Here is a 17,160-nt window from a genome sequence, read left to right as displayed (position 1 = left end):
CCTAAAGATAGAGTTTGAAGGAAGAGATGTTTACTTTGAAAGGGAAACTGCTGGGCCAAAAGACTCTTCAAATCAGTAGAACATGGCTTTTGAGCATGTCCTAGTAGTGCTTCCTTTTTGTCATAAATGGTTTTCCTACACTGTACGTTTGTATTCTGTGGTACAGCTTTAATAGAGGAGGCTGCTGTCATCAATTGATTTTGCAGTCATCTGTCACTTTTCAGCTTTATCATGGAGCCAAGTGTCAAGAATCCAGTGGGTTTATAGTTGTCTGTCTACAGTGGTCATCTTCTCCTAGTTCTTTTTCTTTCTGCCTTTCTTCATGTTAAACTTCAGTGCTTGGAGTGGGGAATTTTTTTTTTTTTTGTCAATGCAAAATTCAAGCTATAAGACTTGAATTCTGGGTTGCAGTAAAACAAAATGCTTATTTCTACCAATGACTGTGAAGGACAATGTTTAAAGTGAAATCTTATGACTCTTAAGGAGTCTGTCTCGCTTTATGTTCTTCTGTAATGCTATATTCTCTCAAGTTGGACTGAAATAAAAATAAATGCTGTGCAGAGTCCTAGCTGATCAACACTTTTTTGATTTTTTTTAAATGTTGATGGCGATTGAGGAGGGAGTGGTTGCTTCTCCAGTTTTAAGTTCAACTTCTTAAATCAGATGTTGTCAAGGTTGTATCATGCATTACTTCTACAGCATTGAACTAGGTGCTGAAAAAAACCTACTTAAAACCAAAGACTTTCTGCTCTTCCCAGTCCCGTTTAAACAAAATTAAAAGTCCCACTGGCAGGCAACTGCATTCTCATCTATATTCTTCTGGAGTATGCTCATTTTTGTCTTAGTTCTAATTCAGGTAGCAATAGGCTACCTTATTTTGCTTTTTACAGAAATACATTTTTATTTGTAAGAAACAATGTTTTATTATTTCCTATATAAGAGAGTACAGTTTAAAGTAGCTCCTTCCAATGAAAGAGCTTCTTTGTGGCCTGGAAAATTTGCAAGCTTGATCACCCAAGTTAAAGTACTGCTAGCATTCTGGTTTTGTCCCAGGCCACTTGCGTGTTTGCATAAGTTCTAAGTATGCTTTCAGCCCTGGGTCTTACATTTTGCTTTTCTGTAAGTTCAAAGCAAAACCGAACAATTCCTTCTGTCAACTTGAAAAGCCAAATATTTTGAGATATTTGTGGATGCTTGGCGTGTTATCTGATGAGAATCTTAGCAGTCTTGGGGCCCATTTCTCACTTGGATATGCGAAATGTTAAGTTGGGATACCATTATATGCTTCTCAAAGTTATGCTACTAGTTTTAGCATTATATTTCTTACTTTAAATTATTCATTGGAAAGAAGGGCTGCTTTTTAAAAAAAGTGTTGAATACTACTGCAGGCTTGAGGTTCTGCAGTCATTGTCTTACAGTAGTAGTAACATGGGTTTTTGCTGTGACTGTATTGCATCATTTCAGTTTCTCAAAATGTTATTAACATGTGAATAGTAACTTTATTATGAGAGTTTTAGAGCCTTTTCTTTCCAGGATATTGTGTATCAGGGGTATGCAAGTGCTTTAGGTGCAGTGCAGAAATGATAGGTTTCCCCAGCAGCTGTCACTGTTCCACCTCTAATACTGTCATGATGGATTTTTGAGCACTTAAATTGAATGTAGCTTCTGCAAGCTATGCATATTATAAAGCTCCGTCTTCTGTGTAGTTTGTTGTTCAGTGCAAGCTGTGAAACATGACACTCCGGTTCTGGAATTTCTCATTTACTATTCATTTGCTCTCAGTTTTTCTTGTTCTGTTTGACTGCAATATAAATCACTCCATAACATTGTCCTGCATTAGAAATTTGACTGAATTTTCCTTCTTCTGGAAGACTTCTCAGTGTGTGATAGGTCAGGTGCTGCTTTGCTACATGGAGTATGCATTCAAGACTCTGAAGAGAACAGTAGTTTCCAAAACTTCCTAGAAAGACAGCTACTGTAGTAGCTACTGTTAAGGTACCACATGAATTTGAGCTTTTGGTACCTGCTTTAGCATATTGTGACTGTGGACAGAAAAGCTCTTGACTGTGACTTCCAGCTGCATGTTGTCTAGAGTATGTACTTAAAACTCTATGCTTTCTGTTTAATAGGATAAATTAAGATCTATCCTGCTTCCCTTCTTTTTAATAACCATTTTCCTAGCTTTCTTATGTTTGTAGTTGAGCCAAGATTTCTGAAGAACTGAAATTGCATACTTTGGCTGTAACAGAAGGGCATGGAAGTGTATCAGTGGCTGAAATGACATAGGTCATTTTGGCTCTTTATCTTGGTAGTCAGCAGGCAAAGGCAATTATGTACTCTTTCTGTTTTGCATTCATTGTTTTCATATGACTCTTCCATTATGTAAGTTACACATTTCTTGTACAGCTGTTTCTTTCCTGATGTTAGGAGTTCTGTGTGTGTGTGTCACTTTCTTCATTTTTGGAAGCATAAATCAAGTTGAATTAAGTTCATCCTCCAGTTTTGATGTTTGAATATAGAAGTTCATAAATTTAAATACTCTTCAAAACTGCTAGGTCCTGAACAAACTTCATACATATAAAATAAAAATAAATTATTGGATTTGATTCTTGTGAATAAATTTCAAGGTCACAGTTTTTTTAACCTTCTGCCATCTGGTAGCACTCTGTAGCGGAGCACAATACCTCGAGTGTGTGCATTTGAAGTTGAAAGACTCTTGACCTGTCAGTGTTTACTAGGATGGTGGTAGCTGATACCATGCATTCTAAATATAGGACCTGAGGCATGCATGAAGATCTAGGTTCTACTGTCAGTTGGCATCTAGTGTTCAAGCATCACTGCGGCATTTGGTCCAGTCCTTCAGGATGCAGTTTGTGTCTTGGTTTGGTGGGTTTTTTTTTTATTTTTTAATAATCTCAGAATAAAGCCTGGTGCACTTCCTGTGAAATACTTTCTATTGGATACAGTGGATGTATCTGTCAGACTAAAATTGGGTATGTAAGCTCATTGTAGGATGATGCACAAATATGAAGGATGTTTTGAAAACAGTTGACAAGAGAATTGTCAATTGAAAAACTTTTGATCATGCCAATGTGAAATTGAATTAAATCAATGGGAAAACATAGACATTTTTAGTGTATTCAGTTTCCTTTGGAAAAAAACCCAGTATTGTTCTATCATGCCTTTGATAACTGGAACTTTAAAGAAAAATAGGGAGAGCTCCAGTGTAGCTAACATAACAGCAATAGCTGAAGTTCCTTGACAGCTCTGGAGATGAGATAAAGAGGATCTCTGAAGCACCACATCTAGGATGATATTTCATCCCGCAGGTATGGCAGATAACCTGTGACCTTGTGTGAGTGACACCCCCTCTTCCCTGGCTTGTGAGAATATCATCCTTTCTCTACGTTAAGAAAAAGAAAAAGGGGGGAAGAAAAGTGCTCTATTCTTAACTATTGCAAGAAAACTGACTTTATGCCTGTTGTAAAATGCTGTATCTGTCCCATGCTGGTGTTCTGTAGCTAAACTTAATTGTATTAAACCCCAAGGCAACCATATTCTCCTCTTTTAATAATATTTAGTAGTATTTTGATTTCAGTATCTTTTCTGTTTACTTGAAGAACTTTGTGTTTTGTGAAAGTACATAACCTCAACAGTCTCAACTAAATTTTTTTTTGTTCTTGCTTTGATAAAAAAAGGGTTAGTACTTAATAAATTAGTCATCTGTCTCTTTACATGAATAAATCTGTTCTTCAGAAACATGGTTTCCTATACCTGATGTCTTTAACCTTATCAGGTGCATCAAATCCACATCTAAAGACCTGTTGGGCTGTCCTGTAACCCATGGTGGTGATACTGGAGAATCCTGTTAGCCATAATACAGTAGTAATTCAAGAGGTGTAGAAATCTGTACTGCAATTTCTTAGATGTTCATTTTTAAGTCTGTACAAGAGCCACTTCTGCCATCATATTCTAGTCACATTGATAAGGAGGGTTGAGGTTGTTGAAAGCACACACTCTTACCTTCTGCTGTTCTTTTGAATCTGGAATGATACAGTCATACCCAGTTTAAGGTAATAAACCAAAGTATGTTATGATTTAAATACGTGTCTTCCTTTTCTTGAAGGTGATTAGTTCCCAAGTAGAAATTATAAAAGTCCTAAAAGCTTTCTTTTCAATGACTTACTGCACAGAATTGTGCTTCTGCTTTTCTATTTCATCTCTGCCTTTTTAACCTCATCTTGTAAGTCTTCCTGTTGAGACCTATTTAGGAAAAGAAACGGCATGTAAGGCACGTAGTTAATTATGGTGTAGGGTAGTCTGTTGTCCCACAAGAATGTCTGCATATACCCTCATTGTGAAGATAACTTTGTATATTCCACACCAGTGTAAATTTTCAAGTAATCAGTACTGTGATCTGAATAAGTGTCACTTAAACTTGTTCTTCTGGAGAGAGGGGGAGAATTAGTTGTTAGAGTTGTGTAATGAAGTTTGAGACATCTCTTAAGTATGCTATTTTGAATTTTGCAGTACAGCATTATGTTTAACTTGTCTGTCATCCCTAGCTTCCCCTTTTGGTTCAATACCTGGTACACATTTTAATGCTTGTAACTGTTCTAGCATTAATTTTGTACCTCACTGATTTTTGTTGCCATTTTTTCCCTTGTACATAAAAAGGTCCATCTCAGCTGCAAAACTTTCTCTTAATTTACCATAACTTTGAAACATGTTTGAGAAAAAGCAGAATTCATTTTTATTTTCCTATGCTGTACTTCTCTGGCCATGCTTGCTCTGCAAGTGTGTTGTTACATTAAGCTGGTAGCAGATGAGTTTTGTGCTGGTGATGTGTTCTGGCTGAAGTCATCTCTGCAAGCACCCTAGATTTTCCAATCAAAAGGACCTCAAGATTATTAGAAATTAGAGGAGGCAAAGCTTATTTTTTGTAGGTATCTACACTAAAGTCTGAACTCCCCATTTCATTACTCTTGCATAGCTGCATCATGTAGCTGCTGCCTTAAACAGTAGAATGTTTGGGGTTTGTTTTTTTTGAGCTCACAGACAACTTGCAGAAATGTTGATCCTTTGGGCCTAGGGTCTCTGCAAATAACCTCACCATTCTCTATCCTTGGATTAAAACCATGTGCTGAATAAACATAGCTTTTAACAATCAGCACATAATTTCCTCAACCCCACACCTTTTCAGGTCCAGGTCCATGACTAGGCCACCCCAGATCACCTTCTCCAGTCTGGTGTGGTGCCCCAGTGTACAATATGCTGGTGACATTTCACTCCATCTTGATCTGCTGGAGTCAACCTACACAAGTAAGGTAAGTCCATTTATTTTTCAATGTTGCTTAGTTCTGTAAAGTTTTTGTTGTATACCCTATGTAAAATTTTTAATCAAGGGCAAAAAACTTTACAAAACCATGTGCTGTTGAAAAAGGACTTGTCCTTAAACTACAGGCAGCTCAGAGATAGGTGCAGTGTCACCAGCATATTTAGAAGTCCATTCCCAAGAAAAAACAGGCAGTTGTTAGGTGTGTTGGTGACTTGGACTGTTGTGTGTGTATATATTCTAATGAGAACTCTCCTGGTTTAAGCCCACCAGGCAACTAAGCACCATGCAACTGCTCAGTCACTCCCTCCCCCACCCTGATGGGATGGGGAGAAGAAAATACGATTAAAAGCTCACGGATCAAGACAGTTACGGTTATGGGCAAAACAGACTCTGCTTGGGGAAAGTTCCATGTAGTTTGTTGCTGATCAAATCAGAACAGGATCATGAGACATAAAACCAGATCTTTAAACATCTTCTCCCTCCTCCTCCCTTCTTTCCAGGCTTGACTTTATTCCCAGTTTCTCTGCCTTCAGGGAATGAGGGTTGTGGTCAGTTCATCACACACTGTCTCTGTTGCTTCTTCCTCCTCAGGTGGAAGGACTCCTCACACTTCTCTCCGGCTCCAGCATGGGGTCTGTTCCATGTGCTGTAGTTTATAATTAACTGCTCCAGCATGGGTCTCTCCCATGGGAGACAGTCCTCTATTAACTCCTCTGACATGAGTCCCTTTCACAATGTGCAGTCCTTCAGGAACACACTGCACCAGCATGGGCCTCCCATGGAATTACAGCCTTCTTTGGGTGCAGCCACCTGTACCAGCATGGTGTCCTTGATTGGCTGCAGATCCATATGTTCTGCACTGTGCTCCTCCAGGGACTGCAGGGGGACAGCCTGCTGTGATCCTTTGGGCCTAGGGTCTCTGCAAATAACCTCACCATTCTCTATCCTTGGATTAAAACCATGTGCTGAATAAACATAGCTTTTAACAATCAGCACATAATTTCCTCAACCCCACACCTTTTCAGGTCCAGGTCCATGACTAGGCCACCCCAGATCACCTTCTCCAGTCTGGTGTGGTGCCCCAGTGTACAATATGCTGGTGACATTTCACTCCATCTTGATCTGCTGGAGTCAACCTACACAAGTAAGGTAAGTCCATTTATTTTTCAATGTTGCTTAGTTCTGTAAAGTTTTTGTTGTATACCCTATGTAAAATTTTTAATCAAGGGCAAAAAACTTTACAAAACCATGTGCTGTTGAAAAAGGACTTGTCCTTAAACTACAGGCAGCTCAGAGATAGGTGCAGTGTCACCAGCATATTTAGAAGTCCATTCCCAAGAAAAAACAGGCAGTTGTTAGGTGTGTTGGTGACTTGGACTGTTGTGTGTGTATATATTCTAATGAGAACTCTCCTGGTTTAAGCCCACCAGGCAACTAAGCACCATGCAACTGCTCAGTCACTCCCTCCCCCACCCTGATGGGATGGGGAGAAGAAAATACGATTAAAAGCTCACGGATCAAGACAGTTACGGTTATGGGCAAAACAGACTCTGCTTGGGGAAAGTTCCATGTAGTTTGTTGCTGATCAAATCAGAACAGGATCATGAGACATAAAACCAGATCTTTAAACATCTTCTCCCTCCTCCTCCCTTCTTTCCAGGCTTGACTTTATTCCCAGTTTCTCTGCCTTCAGGGAATGAGGGTTGTGGTCAGTTCATCACACACTGTCTCTGTTGCTTCTTCCTCCTCAGGTGGAAGGACTCCTCACACTTCTCTCCGGCTCCAGCATGGGGTCTGTTCCATGTGCTGTAGTTTATAATTAACTGCTCCAGCATGGGTCTCTCCCATGGGAGACAGTCCTCTATTAACTCCTCTGACATGAGTCCCTTTCACAATGTGCAGTCCTTCAGGAACACACTGCACCAGCATGGGCCTCCCATGGAATTACAGCCTTCTTTGGGTGCAGCCACCTGTACCAGCATGGTGTCCTTGATTGGCTGCAGATCCATATGTTCTGCACTGTGCTCCTCCAGGGACTGCAGGGGGACAGCCTGCTGTCTCACCATGGGCTGCAGAGGAACCTCTGCTCCAGTGCACCTCTTCCCCCATCTTTCTCACCTCACTGACCTTGGTGTCTGCCAGGTTGTTTCTGTCACATCTCACTCCTCTCTCCGCTGCAGGTCCTCTAGCGGTTTCCTTTTATCCCTTCTTAAATATGTTAATTGCAGAGGTGCATCCACCTTGGCTGATGGTCTCAGCCTTGGCCAGAGGTGGGTCCAGCGTGGAGCCAGGGCAACTTCTCACAGCTTTTCATAGAAGCCAACTTCCCTGTAGCCCCTCCGAAGCTACCGAGGTCCCCGGCACAGGCACAAGACAGAACATTTTTAGTTGTCTGGGGAATTTATGATAGGCTTAATCTTCAAACTGGAGGCCACCTCTTCTAATTTCTAGTTGGTAGTTGTAACTTCTTTTGCCTCAGAAATTTACATTAGGAGCAAGTTTGTGCCATATCTGTAGGTAGTGAATTTTCTCTTGGTTACTGCTTATCTTTCACATACAGTGTTTCACATGACTGAATTTCTTTTACAGTTCTTGTTTTGATGGCATTCAGAAGAGCAGCAGTGTTTGTGTATTTTGGATATACTTGCAAGATTTTATTTTAAAAGGCCAGTAATAAGAAGCACATACCTGTAGTGTCATCTGTCCAAAACTGAGACTTCTAACACTTGAAACGTAATGTCTTCAATCTGTCAGACTTTTCCAAAGTAGGGATTGCAAAGGAGAAGCATTAGACTCAGTTTGGAACATATTTTTCTTTTTGTCTTGTTGAGATTTTAAACATTTTTTTAAAGTCTTGAATTTGTTCATTTTAGGTCTTCAAAGTAAAACTTTGTTCAAGTCTTGGAAGTTGTTTTACCAGGTTATCCCTTTCCATTTCTGTTGCTGTTTTGTTAGCTCAAGGCATGAAACTACTTTATCTGAAGGCTTCTTTACTCCTTTTCTCATGGTGCAGAGTTCTGTTGTCAATGCCACAAGTAGAACTTGTGAACTTCAGATAAGTTAATATTTATTTTAGAACTTCAGAATATATTTTGTAGGATTGTTCAGCTTTGAAAGTGCTACTCTGATATTTTAAATTGATTTCTTCTTACATCTGTTTTATCCTCTGATGTGTTTCATTTCAGATTTTTGCAAGCTTCAGATCATGTGTGCAGAGCATTTAGGGTTATAAAAGCTCCATCCTTGTAGAGGGGTTGTTGACAGTTGTTACTGCAATACAGATGCAACACAACATGCATCTAAGTATCTCCCTGTTTTCTGGTCAGATGGGCTGTAAATTGCCCCAAAAATGGGAGAAATGAAAATGCATGAGCCAGTTTAAAACTCAATAGTTAATGTGCAGCTCCAAAAAATTTGCTCCAGCTGTTAAGAATTCCCTCTCTTTTCTTAGAGGTGTAATGCAAGTACTTTTTCTTGAACTATATGGTATTTAAGTAGCCTGGATTCCTTCCATGTACTGTAGCCTTGGAGGTAAGGTAGTTCAGAATCTTCTTAAGCGTAGAAGTGGTAAATCTAAACTACATTTGCTTGAAATGTTATCATATATGAAGGAAAGTACTCTTTTTAGTAAAATGAGAAATGTGTATGAAGTTGACACTTGCTAACTAGATATGGTATTATGCTTCTCAATAAATACTATTAATTTTTTTCTTTGTAGCATTTCATCTAGATAGAAGAAATTCACCACCAAACAGCTTGACACCATGTCTAAAGATTCGCAATATGTTTGATCCAGTTATGTAAGTAAAACCAGTTATCTGTATTTCTCTCTTCTTTTTGAAGGGTCCATTTTTTTCCCCTCAGAAGGGTTTGGAAGAAGTGAGTAAACATTAATACTTTAAAAGAAAAACAAATGGCTTGTAAAAGAAGTAAAATCTTCCTCCTGACATCTATGAGAAGATAAAAATAATCTGTCTGCTGTCTTTCATTGTCTTGCTTTGTGTCTTTGGGTCACTTCTTGAAAAATGTGGCATTTAGTCAAAGTACTCAGAACATTGACTAATCTCTGTCCATTAATTAATTCTGTAAATGTTCAATTGTATCAGCTGACAGGGGAGACTAAAGTGACCTAACAACAAACTATAAGCTTCTGAAGTATTATTAAGTATTCTGGAGTACTTAGATGGTTACAGAGCTTGCACAGTTTGCATTTAAATCATTCATTACTTCATGGCAGTGAGACTGCCTAGTTTTGAAGCAAATGGCTTTTTGTATTTTTAAGTTTTTAAACAATTAGTGTGGAGTACTGGCTTCTAATGCTCACACATAATTCTGAAGTATGTACTGTGTATGAAGAAGTAACAAGTCTTGTTTCATATGCCAAGAGTTAAGAGATAAAAATCATTTTTTGAAGTCTTTTAAAGCTTCATCCACTATCCTGTGGGCTGTAGACTAGATCATGTTAGGAGCTGGAGACTTAACACACAAGTTAAGCCAGTTGATCCTTTCTAATCTTTGAAGTGTGGTTTGTCCGATTCAAAGAGATACAAGTCTTTCATTAGCTCCTCTGAAGTAATTTATTCCCTGATGTGATTTCATAAAGAAAAAATGAAGAGGTTCTACTGCTTTACAGAGTAAAAGTGAGGTGCTCATTATTTTCTTGGAGTATGAACATAAGTGATTGCTCCCTTTATAAGCTCTATCTTTTCTGTAGACATCAGTATTTTCAGTACTGACCCAGTCTATGCCTTATAAGTGCATTAAACCCCCCCACATTTATAGATTAAGAGTTGTTCTCTTTTGACATTTCTGTTTATTGTCTGTCTAGTCAGCTGATTTGAGCAGTGCAACCTGTAATACATTCACTTTTTGTAGACCTTTTCTTTTGGAAGTTGGCCTGGCTCTGTTACTAGAGTCCTGGATTATAGTTGTAGTGGGATACTATATCCAATTCCATACACCCCAGTCTGTTCCTCTTCCAAGAGCTGTCTTACAGTGGACTGCTGCCTAAGGAAGTACTTTTTATCACACCCTTGCAGTATTCTGGAGAAAATAACCAACAACATCCTTAGTGAAAGACAACCTAGTTTATTCAAAAGAGGAAGGTTTATGTTCTTGTCCCATATCTGAAAGGGATGAATGCCTTCACTGACCACCTGAAACACAGAATGTATGTGATTAGATTGCAAATACTGTTTTGACGTTTGCCATGCTTGCAAAGTATGTTTAATGAAATGAGTTTTTAGCTGCTCTTCAAGCTATTGTAAACTTAATAATAAATAAGTACTTTTCAGCAATATGTCAGTAGTTGGTAAAAGCAGTCAGTCATAGTAGAGGTCTTTTCTCTTGATCTGAGAATCATCTGGGGGAATATAGCAGTTAATTTGTATTTATCAATGCTAACAGACTAAATAATCATCTTTCTTCTGCCAAAAGCCAAAAAGCTTACATGGACATTTTGAACCCTCAGCCCACAGCAGCAGACTTAAACTTAGATTCATGTTGTAGGCTTTTACCATGCCAGACACAAACTTGTTTTTTAAACGATCAGTCTAAGCATAATTTGGATAAGCCCATATTAGTGTTTCTGAATCTGTTGCAAGACTCCTCTTGACAGCTAATGGAACATCCATGTGCAGGATCAGGGAATCATAGAATCATCAAGATTGGAAAAGCCCTTTAAGATCATCAAGTCCAGCTATGCACTCTACAGTCCCTAACCACTAAACCATCTTATGAAACATCATGTCTACCCCTTTTTTTGAACATCTCCAAGGATGGTGCTTTCACCACTTCACTGGGCAGCCTGTTCCAATGCCTCACCACTCTTTTTGTGAATAATTTTTTTCTAATATCCAGCCTGAACCTCCCCTGATGCAGCTTGACCCCACTTTCTCTTGTCCTATCGTTGGTCACCGGGGACAAGAAGCCAACACCCGCCTCACTACAACCTCCTTTTGGGTAGTTGTAGAGAACAATGAGGTCCGCCTCCTCTTCTCCAAGCTGAACAGCCTGAGCTCCTGCAGCCTCTCCTCATAAGACCTGTTCTCCAGACCCCTTATCTCCAGCCTAGTTGCCCTTCTCTGCACCCTCTCCAGCACCTCAATCTCCTTCCTATCCTGTGGTGCCCAACACTGCACAGAGTGCTTGAGGTGTGGCCTCACCAAGGCTGAGTAGAGGGGTAGGATCACCTCCCTAGTGCTGCTCGTCACACTATACCTGGTGCAGGCCAAGATGATGTTGGCCTTCTTGGTCACCTGGGCACAATGCTGGTTCATGTTCAGCTGGCTGTCAGTCAGCACCCCCAGGTCCCTCTCTGCTGAGCTGCTTTCCAGCCACTCCTCCCAAACCTGTAGCGCTGTGGGGAATTGTTGTGGCCGAAGTGTAGGACCTGACATTTGGCCTTATTGAAACTCATACAGTTGGCCTTGGCCCATTGATCAAGTCTGTCCAGATCCCTCTGCTGAGCCTCCCTGCCCTCAAGGAGATCAACACTCCCACTCAGCTTAGTGTCATCTGCTATTGAGGGTGCACTCGATCCCCTCATCCAAGTCATCAGTAAAGATGTTAAACAGGAGTGGCTCCTGTGTCCTGGGGAACACCACTTGTGACTGGCCACCAACTGGATTTACCTCCATTGGACACAAGTCTTTGGACCTGGCTGTCCAACCAGTTTTTTATCTAGCAAAGTGTGTTCACATCCAAGCCACAAGCAGCCAGCTTCTCTAGGAGAATGCTGTGGGTAACCTTGCCAAAGGCCTTGCTAAAGTCAAGGTAGACAACATCCACAGGCCTTCCGTCATCCAATAAGCAGGTCACTCTGTCATAGAAGGAGATGAGCTTAGTCAGACAGGACCTGCCCTTCATGAACCCCTGCTGACTGAGCCTGATCACCTGGTTATTCTGCATGCACCACACCATGGGACTCAGGATGGTACTGAAGTCAGACTAACAGGCCTGTAATTTCCTGGATCATCCTTCCATCCTTTCTTATATATGGGGATAACAAGGGCTGATTTCCAATCTGCTCGTACCTCTCGACTCAGCCAAGACTGCTGGTAAATGAAGGGAAGGGCAAGTCACTCCTGTTGGGAGGCTATTTAATGATGGGAAATGCAAGTTAGTTGGTAAGTCATGGTGTTTCATGTCCCAGGTCTGCAAAACAAAAGGAGCAGACTAGACTGAGAATGCACTTTTGCTTGATTTGCACACAGGAAGAGCGCTTGGGAGTAGTGCAGTGACTTCAGTATTTGGAAAGAAATTATTGCCTGCTCTTAACAATCTGCTCTCCTTAAGGTGGCTGGCTTTCTGCTCACGACAGCATGCTTCTCAAGAAAATCTGGACATGAATCTTGAGCTGGAAGGGAATGCACTGAAGTCAAGATTTCATAGAATCACAGAATAGCTTGGGTCAGAGGGGACCTTTAAAGGTCCTGGAATTTGAAATTTGAAATTATTTCCCTAACATCCTGAGCAAGGCACGTTATTTAAAAAATGTGGTAGTTTATACTGCTAAAGAAGAGACTGGTATATTCACTTCATTTTGAGCTATCTAGTAAAAATACAAACCTGGGTTGGGTGCATCTCCTAACTTTTGCAGGGTTTTGTACTGTAGGTGTTTTCCACAGGCTAATCTCTTTCCCAGTAGGGCCTTAATTTGGATCTTCTTGGCACCCTTGTGCTGTTCTTCCACTTTTGTTTGTTTTTTTTATCTATCATCTGCCTGTGTAAGGGGCATCAACTGGAAAGTCTGATCCTCTAACCAGTCAAGGTCAAATGACAGAAACAAATCTGACATTTCATGTTGCCAGAATCCCTCAAATGTTGTGTTAGTGTGCTGCTCAACAGACTAAAGTAACTTCCCTGACCAATTATCTTTCCAAGTACATTACATTCCCCCCACAGCTTTTTTTCTTTCATGATAAGGAAGAAGATAGATCAGATTTTTCAATTTTTGCCTTATGTAGAGGAAACTCTTTAAAAAAACTACAGAGCTTTTGATAGTATTATTGAAAAAGTTCATTGTTTTTTGTGTGAAAACTATTCAGGTAGGCTTAAAGGTGTATTAAGGCTGTTGAAATTGTTTTCCCTCTGCTGAGATTGATTTTATTAGTTCCAGCAGTATTATCACAAAAATACATAAGACTTCTGTCTTCTCTAATCATGTATCAAAAGATTGGTTAGTCTGGACAATAAAATGTTTTTCATGAAAAGCCTCCAAAATGGGAGTCTCATTTTAATGACTCCTATATCTAGATCTAGATTGGCATGTTCTATCAGAATCCCATAGTGATTTGATGCTTTGTTTGGGATAGTTAATAGCTATTACAGTGATGAACAATGTCTGAATGGCTAAAAAGCTCCTTCAGCCTGCTGAAGCCTGACATGTAAGGTTGTTTGTGTGACTGCTGTTAGAGGTGATACAGTCCAGGGGCAAAGGCCTTGTTGCCACTGTCTTTCCCAGCTCTTCTTCCACAGCCTAGGAGTGGCCTTCTCCTTGGAACAGTGACCAGCCCATCCAAGCCAAACTGGAGAGATTGAGTTTGCTTGCAGTTTTAGACAGGAAGGTGATGGCAGGCTGCTGGAAGGGGAGAACAAAGTCCCCCAGATACAGGTTATTATTTTTATTCTGAGAGTTGAATTTGCAAAAGTGGACCATAGTACCCAATTTGCTGAAAATTCAATAGCTGAAGTACTAAATCTGTCCCAAAGGCATTTAACAGAAAATGATGTCAACTTACGGAGAAACCAGACTCAGTGAGGAAGGATGCAATTGTTGTGAATGTTTAAAAAATGGTGTGCTTAATTAAATCTTTCATTGTTTGCATAGGGAAATAGGTGATCACTGGCACCTAGCAATTCAGGAAGCAATCTTGGAGAAATGCAGTGATAATGATGGAATTGTTCATATAGCTGTTGACAAAAATTCTCGTGAGGTGAGTCCAGTAACAATTTCATACTTTGTTTATCCTTGTCTGTTGGACTTCAAAAAAACCAAAAAACCTCTCTTTCTTAATGCAGGGTTGTGTATATGTCAAGTGTCTCTCTCCAGAATATGCTGGAAAGGCTTTCAAGGCATTACATGGCTCTTGGTTTGATGGTAAGAAATGCGGGTTTATAAGAAAACATGGGGAGAAATGACAAAAGATGGGTGCTGTTTGCTTTCTTTTAAATGGTGAAATGTTTTTTTATTTGAAGTACAGACCTGTAACAAAAACTGGATTGTTCTAGTAGTTATCACCTGGTAAACTAATTTCAGTGCAGGGACGTGGTAGTGGGTGTTACTGGCTGAAGAGAAATGCAGTAGTTCTGAACTAGAAGGTTTCTCTTTTCCTGTTTTTTTTTTGCCTCATAGGGAAGCTGGTAACTGTAAAATACCTGCGACTAGATCGGTATCATCATCGTTTTCCCCAGGCTCTGACTTGCAACACTCCACTGAAGCCATCAAACAAACACATGAACTCTATGTCACATCTGCGTCTTCGCAGAGGCACAGCTAATTCTCAGGGAAGTTCCTGAGAAGACTTTCTACAACTGCTAGGACTGTTACTTGCAACAGGAATTTTCCTGTTTGTCTGCCGTCTTCCTTTTTTAGTGCTTTTTCTATGTAATACTTTAATGAATTAAATAAAAGTCTGAGGGTTCCAGAAATCTTGTTTCCAAAGGGACTTAGCAATGAGGCAGTAATACTGAGCTGACAAAAAACCAATTGCTTCAGGAACTTTTCTGGGGCTATAGTAAACCAATGTATTTAAGTTTTGCATGAGGAATACCAAATTCATTATACATTTGCAGATGTGGTGACTGTATTTTTGCACCAAGAAGTGTTTTTGATAATACAAAAGCATGGAGAAAAGAAGACTTCCTGTATTTCCATAGTTTCCTGTGAAATAATCTTGTGGGTATTTTGTAACAACCAACCTACAGTTCCTGATGGTGAATAAGTTTGAAAAAATTTCTTTCTCAAGTCAATATTAGTTTTTTGTTGCTGTATAACAGTCTTTTTTTTTTGTCTCTGCAGGTAGGGTATGGGGAAAGTTAATCTGGCATTAGTGGTTGCATATAAGCGTGAGGGAAAACAAACCGAATGCAGATGTGTTAGGTTCTGTATATAAATGTAAACGCTGGTGGTGGCAAAAATGGTTGTGTTTCTGTGAGGATGTCTGCATTGAAGCAGCTTCCTATTTTATTCAAAACCTAATGTTTTATATGGTTTTGGCTGTATCATGGTAAGAAGCCAAATACCTTTAAAGTGTTAGATACAGGTTAAATATCTTTTATAGGTTTTATATTAAAATATCTGACTGATTTTGTGTGAAAGGTCTGATACCAATTGTAATTAATTCAAATTTGTGAGCAATAAAGAAGCAATTGGCAGATACTGGAAAAATATTTTGTGAAAAGCTGTATTTATTATTACAATTACCAGGGCTGTGACAAAATACCATTGGGATTAATTGACTTTCCCAGTATGTTGTAGCTGGTTTTAATGAACCAGTTAACGTGTCAGAATTTTTTTAAAGGTACATACTTCCTTGCAACAATTTTGGCTGATGGGAACTAGGAGTACAGCTGACAGTTAAACCTTGTGATTTCGAGCTTGTAAATTTACTAACACTTACCTAGAAGTACAAAGTTGTTGCTGAGAAGCTTAGTTGCAAATCTAAGATTATTGGCTTTACTAATCCCCACTCCTACAAGGATTTTATCAACCCTCCAGTGGAACAGTCAGTAGGAGGTGAGGCTGGAAGCACACCAGTCCCACAGACTTTACTGAAACTCACTTTACTTTGTAGATATGATGGATTTGCAGCATGAACTTGCACAAATAATGCACGTTTTTCTTACGGTTAAGTAAACATGATGCACACTATTCTGCAACAGAAAATCCTATTGTGCCTTACCTTTGTGCTTTTGTGGGCACCATGTTTATTATTGGAGAGTTTGTTAACCGAAAAATTTTAAATCCTCAGTTTTATGTCTCAGATGCTAATGAATGAGTATATATAATATATAATCAGCCATGCAGAATTCTACTTACCAAGGACAAGTACATATTTTTGATGGGTAAGTGGATTGTGCCAGGTCTGGTAGATTTTGATGAGTTTTACTATATACATATATGTATAATATATATGTATATGTATTATATATATGTATATAAACTAATTTTGTTGTATTTGATGTGCATCATAGTGATTTGTTAACCTGACCTTAGTGACCCCATCTTGTGACCTGTTGCAAGAGTGAATGTAAAAATAGTTGTGGCATTTTAAAAGGTCGCCTCGATGCAAATGCATCTATCTTGCTTCTAAAATATATTTCTTGTAAACACTGTACATTTTATTATTGTAATATGTACTATTATGCAGCTTATTTTACCTTAAACTGTTAAGTTGACCAATATCCCTTCCTGCCAGACAGATGGGAATGTGTATAATACCTGAACATTTGAGAAAAAATCAGATGTTTGTTGTAATTTGTCACCCTGTCCTGTAAAAACAAACAAAAAAAAACCAAAACAAATTCAAATTAAAGGTTTATTAGGGGTTTTTATATGTGTCTCCACCTTCTAGCTCTTTGAATGTTTCTGCCTCAACTACTTCTTTCATCTGGGGGCCGGGGGGCAGATGAATTCACAGCCACTCAGCTGCTGATACTTGTTAGGATTTGAAGCTGAGCGGGTGTTACTGTGAGCCACGCGTTTGCCCAGCCCGCTCCGAGTTCTTCGGGGAAGGGGAAGCGGAGGAGGGAGAACCTGCCTGCAGTTCCCTCCCGCCGGGCCCCGCGGGCGCTGCTCAGGTAGCTCGGGGCCCGGCGCC

General features: G+C 39.6%; 1 protein-coding gene across 1 annotated transcript in view; it reads left to right on the top strand.

Moving 5' to 3' along the window:
• The window catches only part of LEMD3 (LEM domain containing 3), a 55,940-nt gene extending 40,897 nt beyond the window's left edge, over nucleotides 1-15,043 (top strand). The window contains exons 11-14 of the mRNA XM_009997770.1: nucleotides 9,057-9,138; nucleotides 14,169-14,274; nucleotides 14,360-14,438; nucleotides 14,694-15,043. Coding sequence (XP_009996072.1) covers nucleotides 9,057-9,138; nucleotides 14,169-14,274; nucleotides 14,360-14,438; nucleotides 14,694-14,857 — 431 coding nt within the window. The 3' untranslated portion in view covers nucleotides 14,858-15,043. The remainder of the gene's footprint in view (nucleotides 1-9,056; nucleotides 9,139-14,168; nucleotides 14,275-14,359; nucleotides 14,439-14,693) is intronic.
• The last annotated feature ends 2,117 nt before the right edge of the window (nucleotides 15,044-17,160 follow it).

This window comes from Chaetura pelagica, unplaced genomic scaffold (assembly GCF_000747805.2).
Source record: "Chaetura pelagica isolate M959 unplaced genomic scaffold, ChaPel_1.0 scaffold314, whole genome shotgun sequence".
NCBI lineage: Eukaryota > Metazoa > Chordata > Aves > Apodiformes > Apodidae > Chaetura > Chaetura pelagica.
The sequence above is the reverse complement of the archived record's forward strand: the minus strand, read 5'-3'. Positions and strand labels throughout refer to the sequence as shown.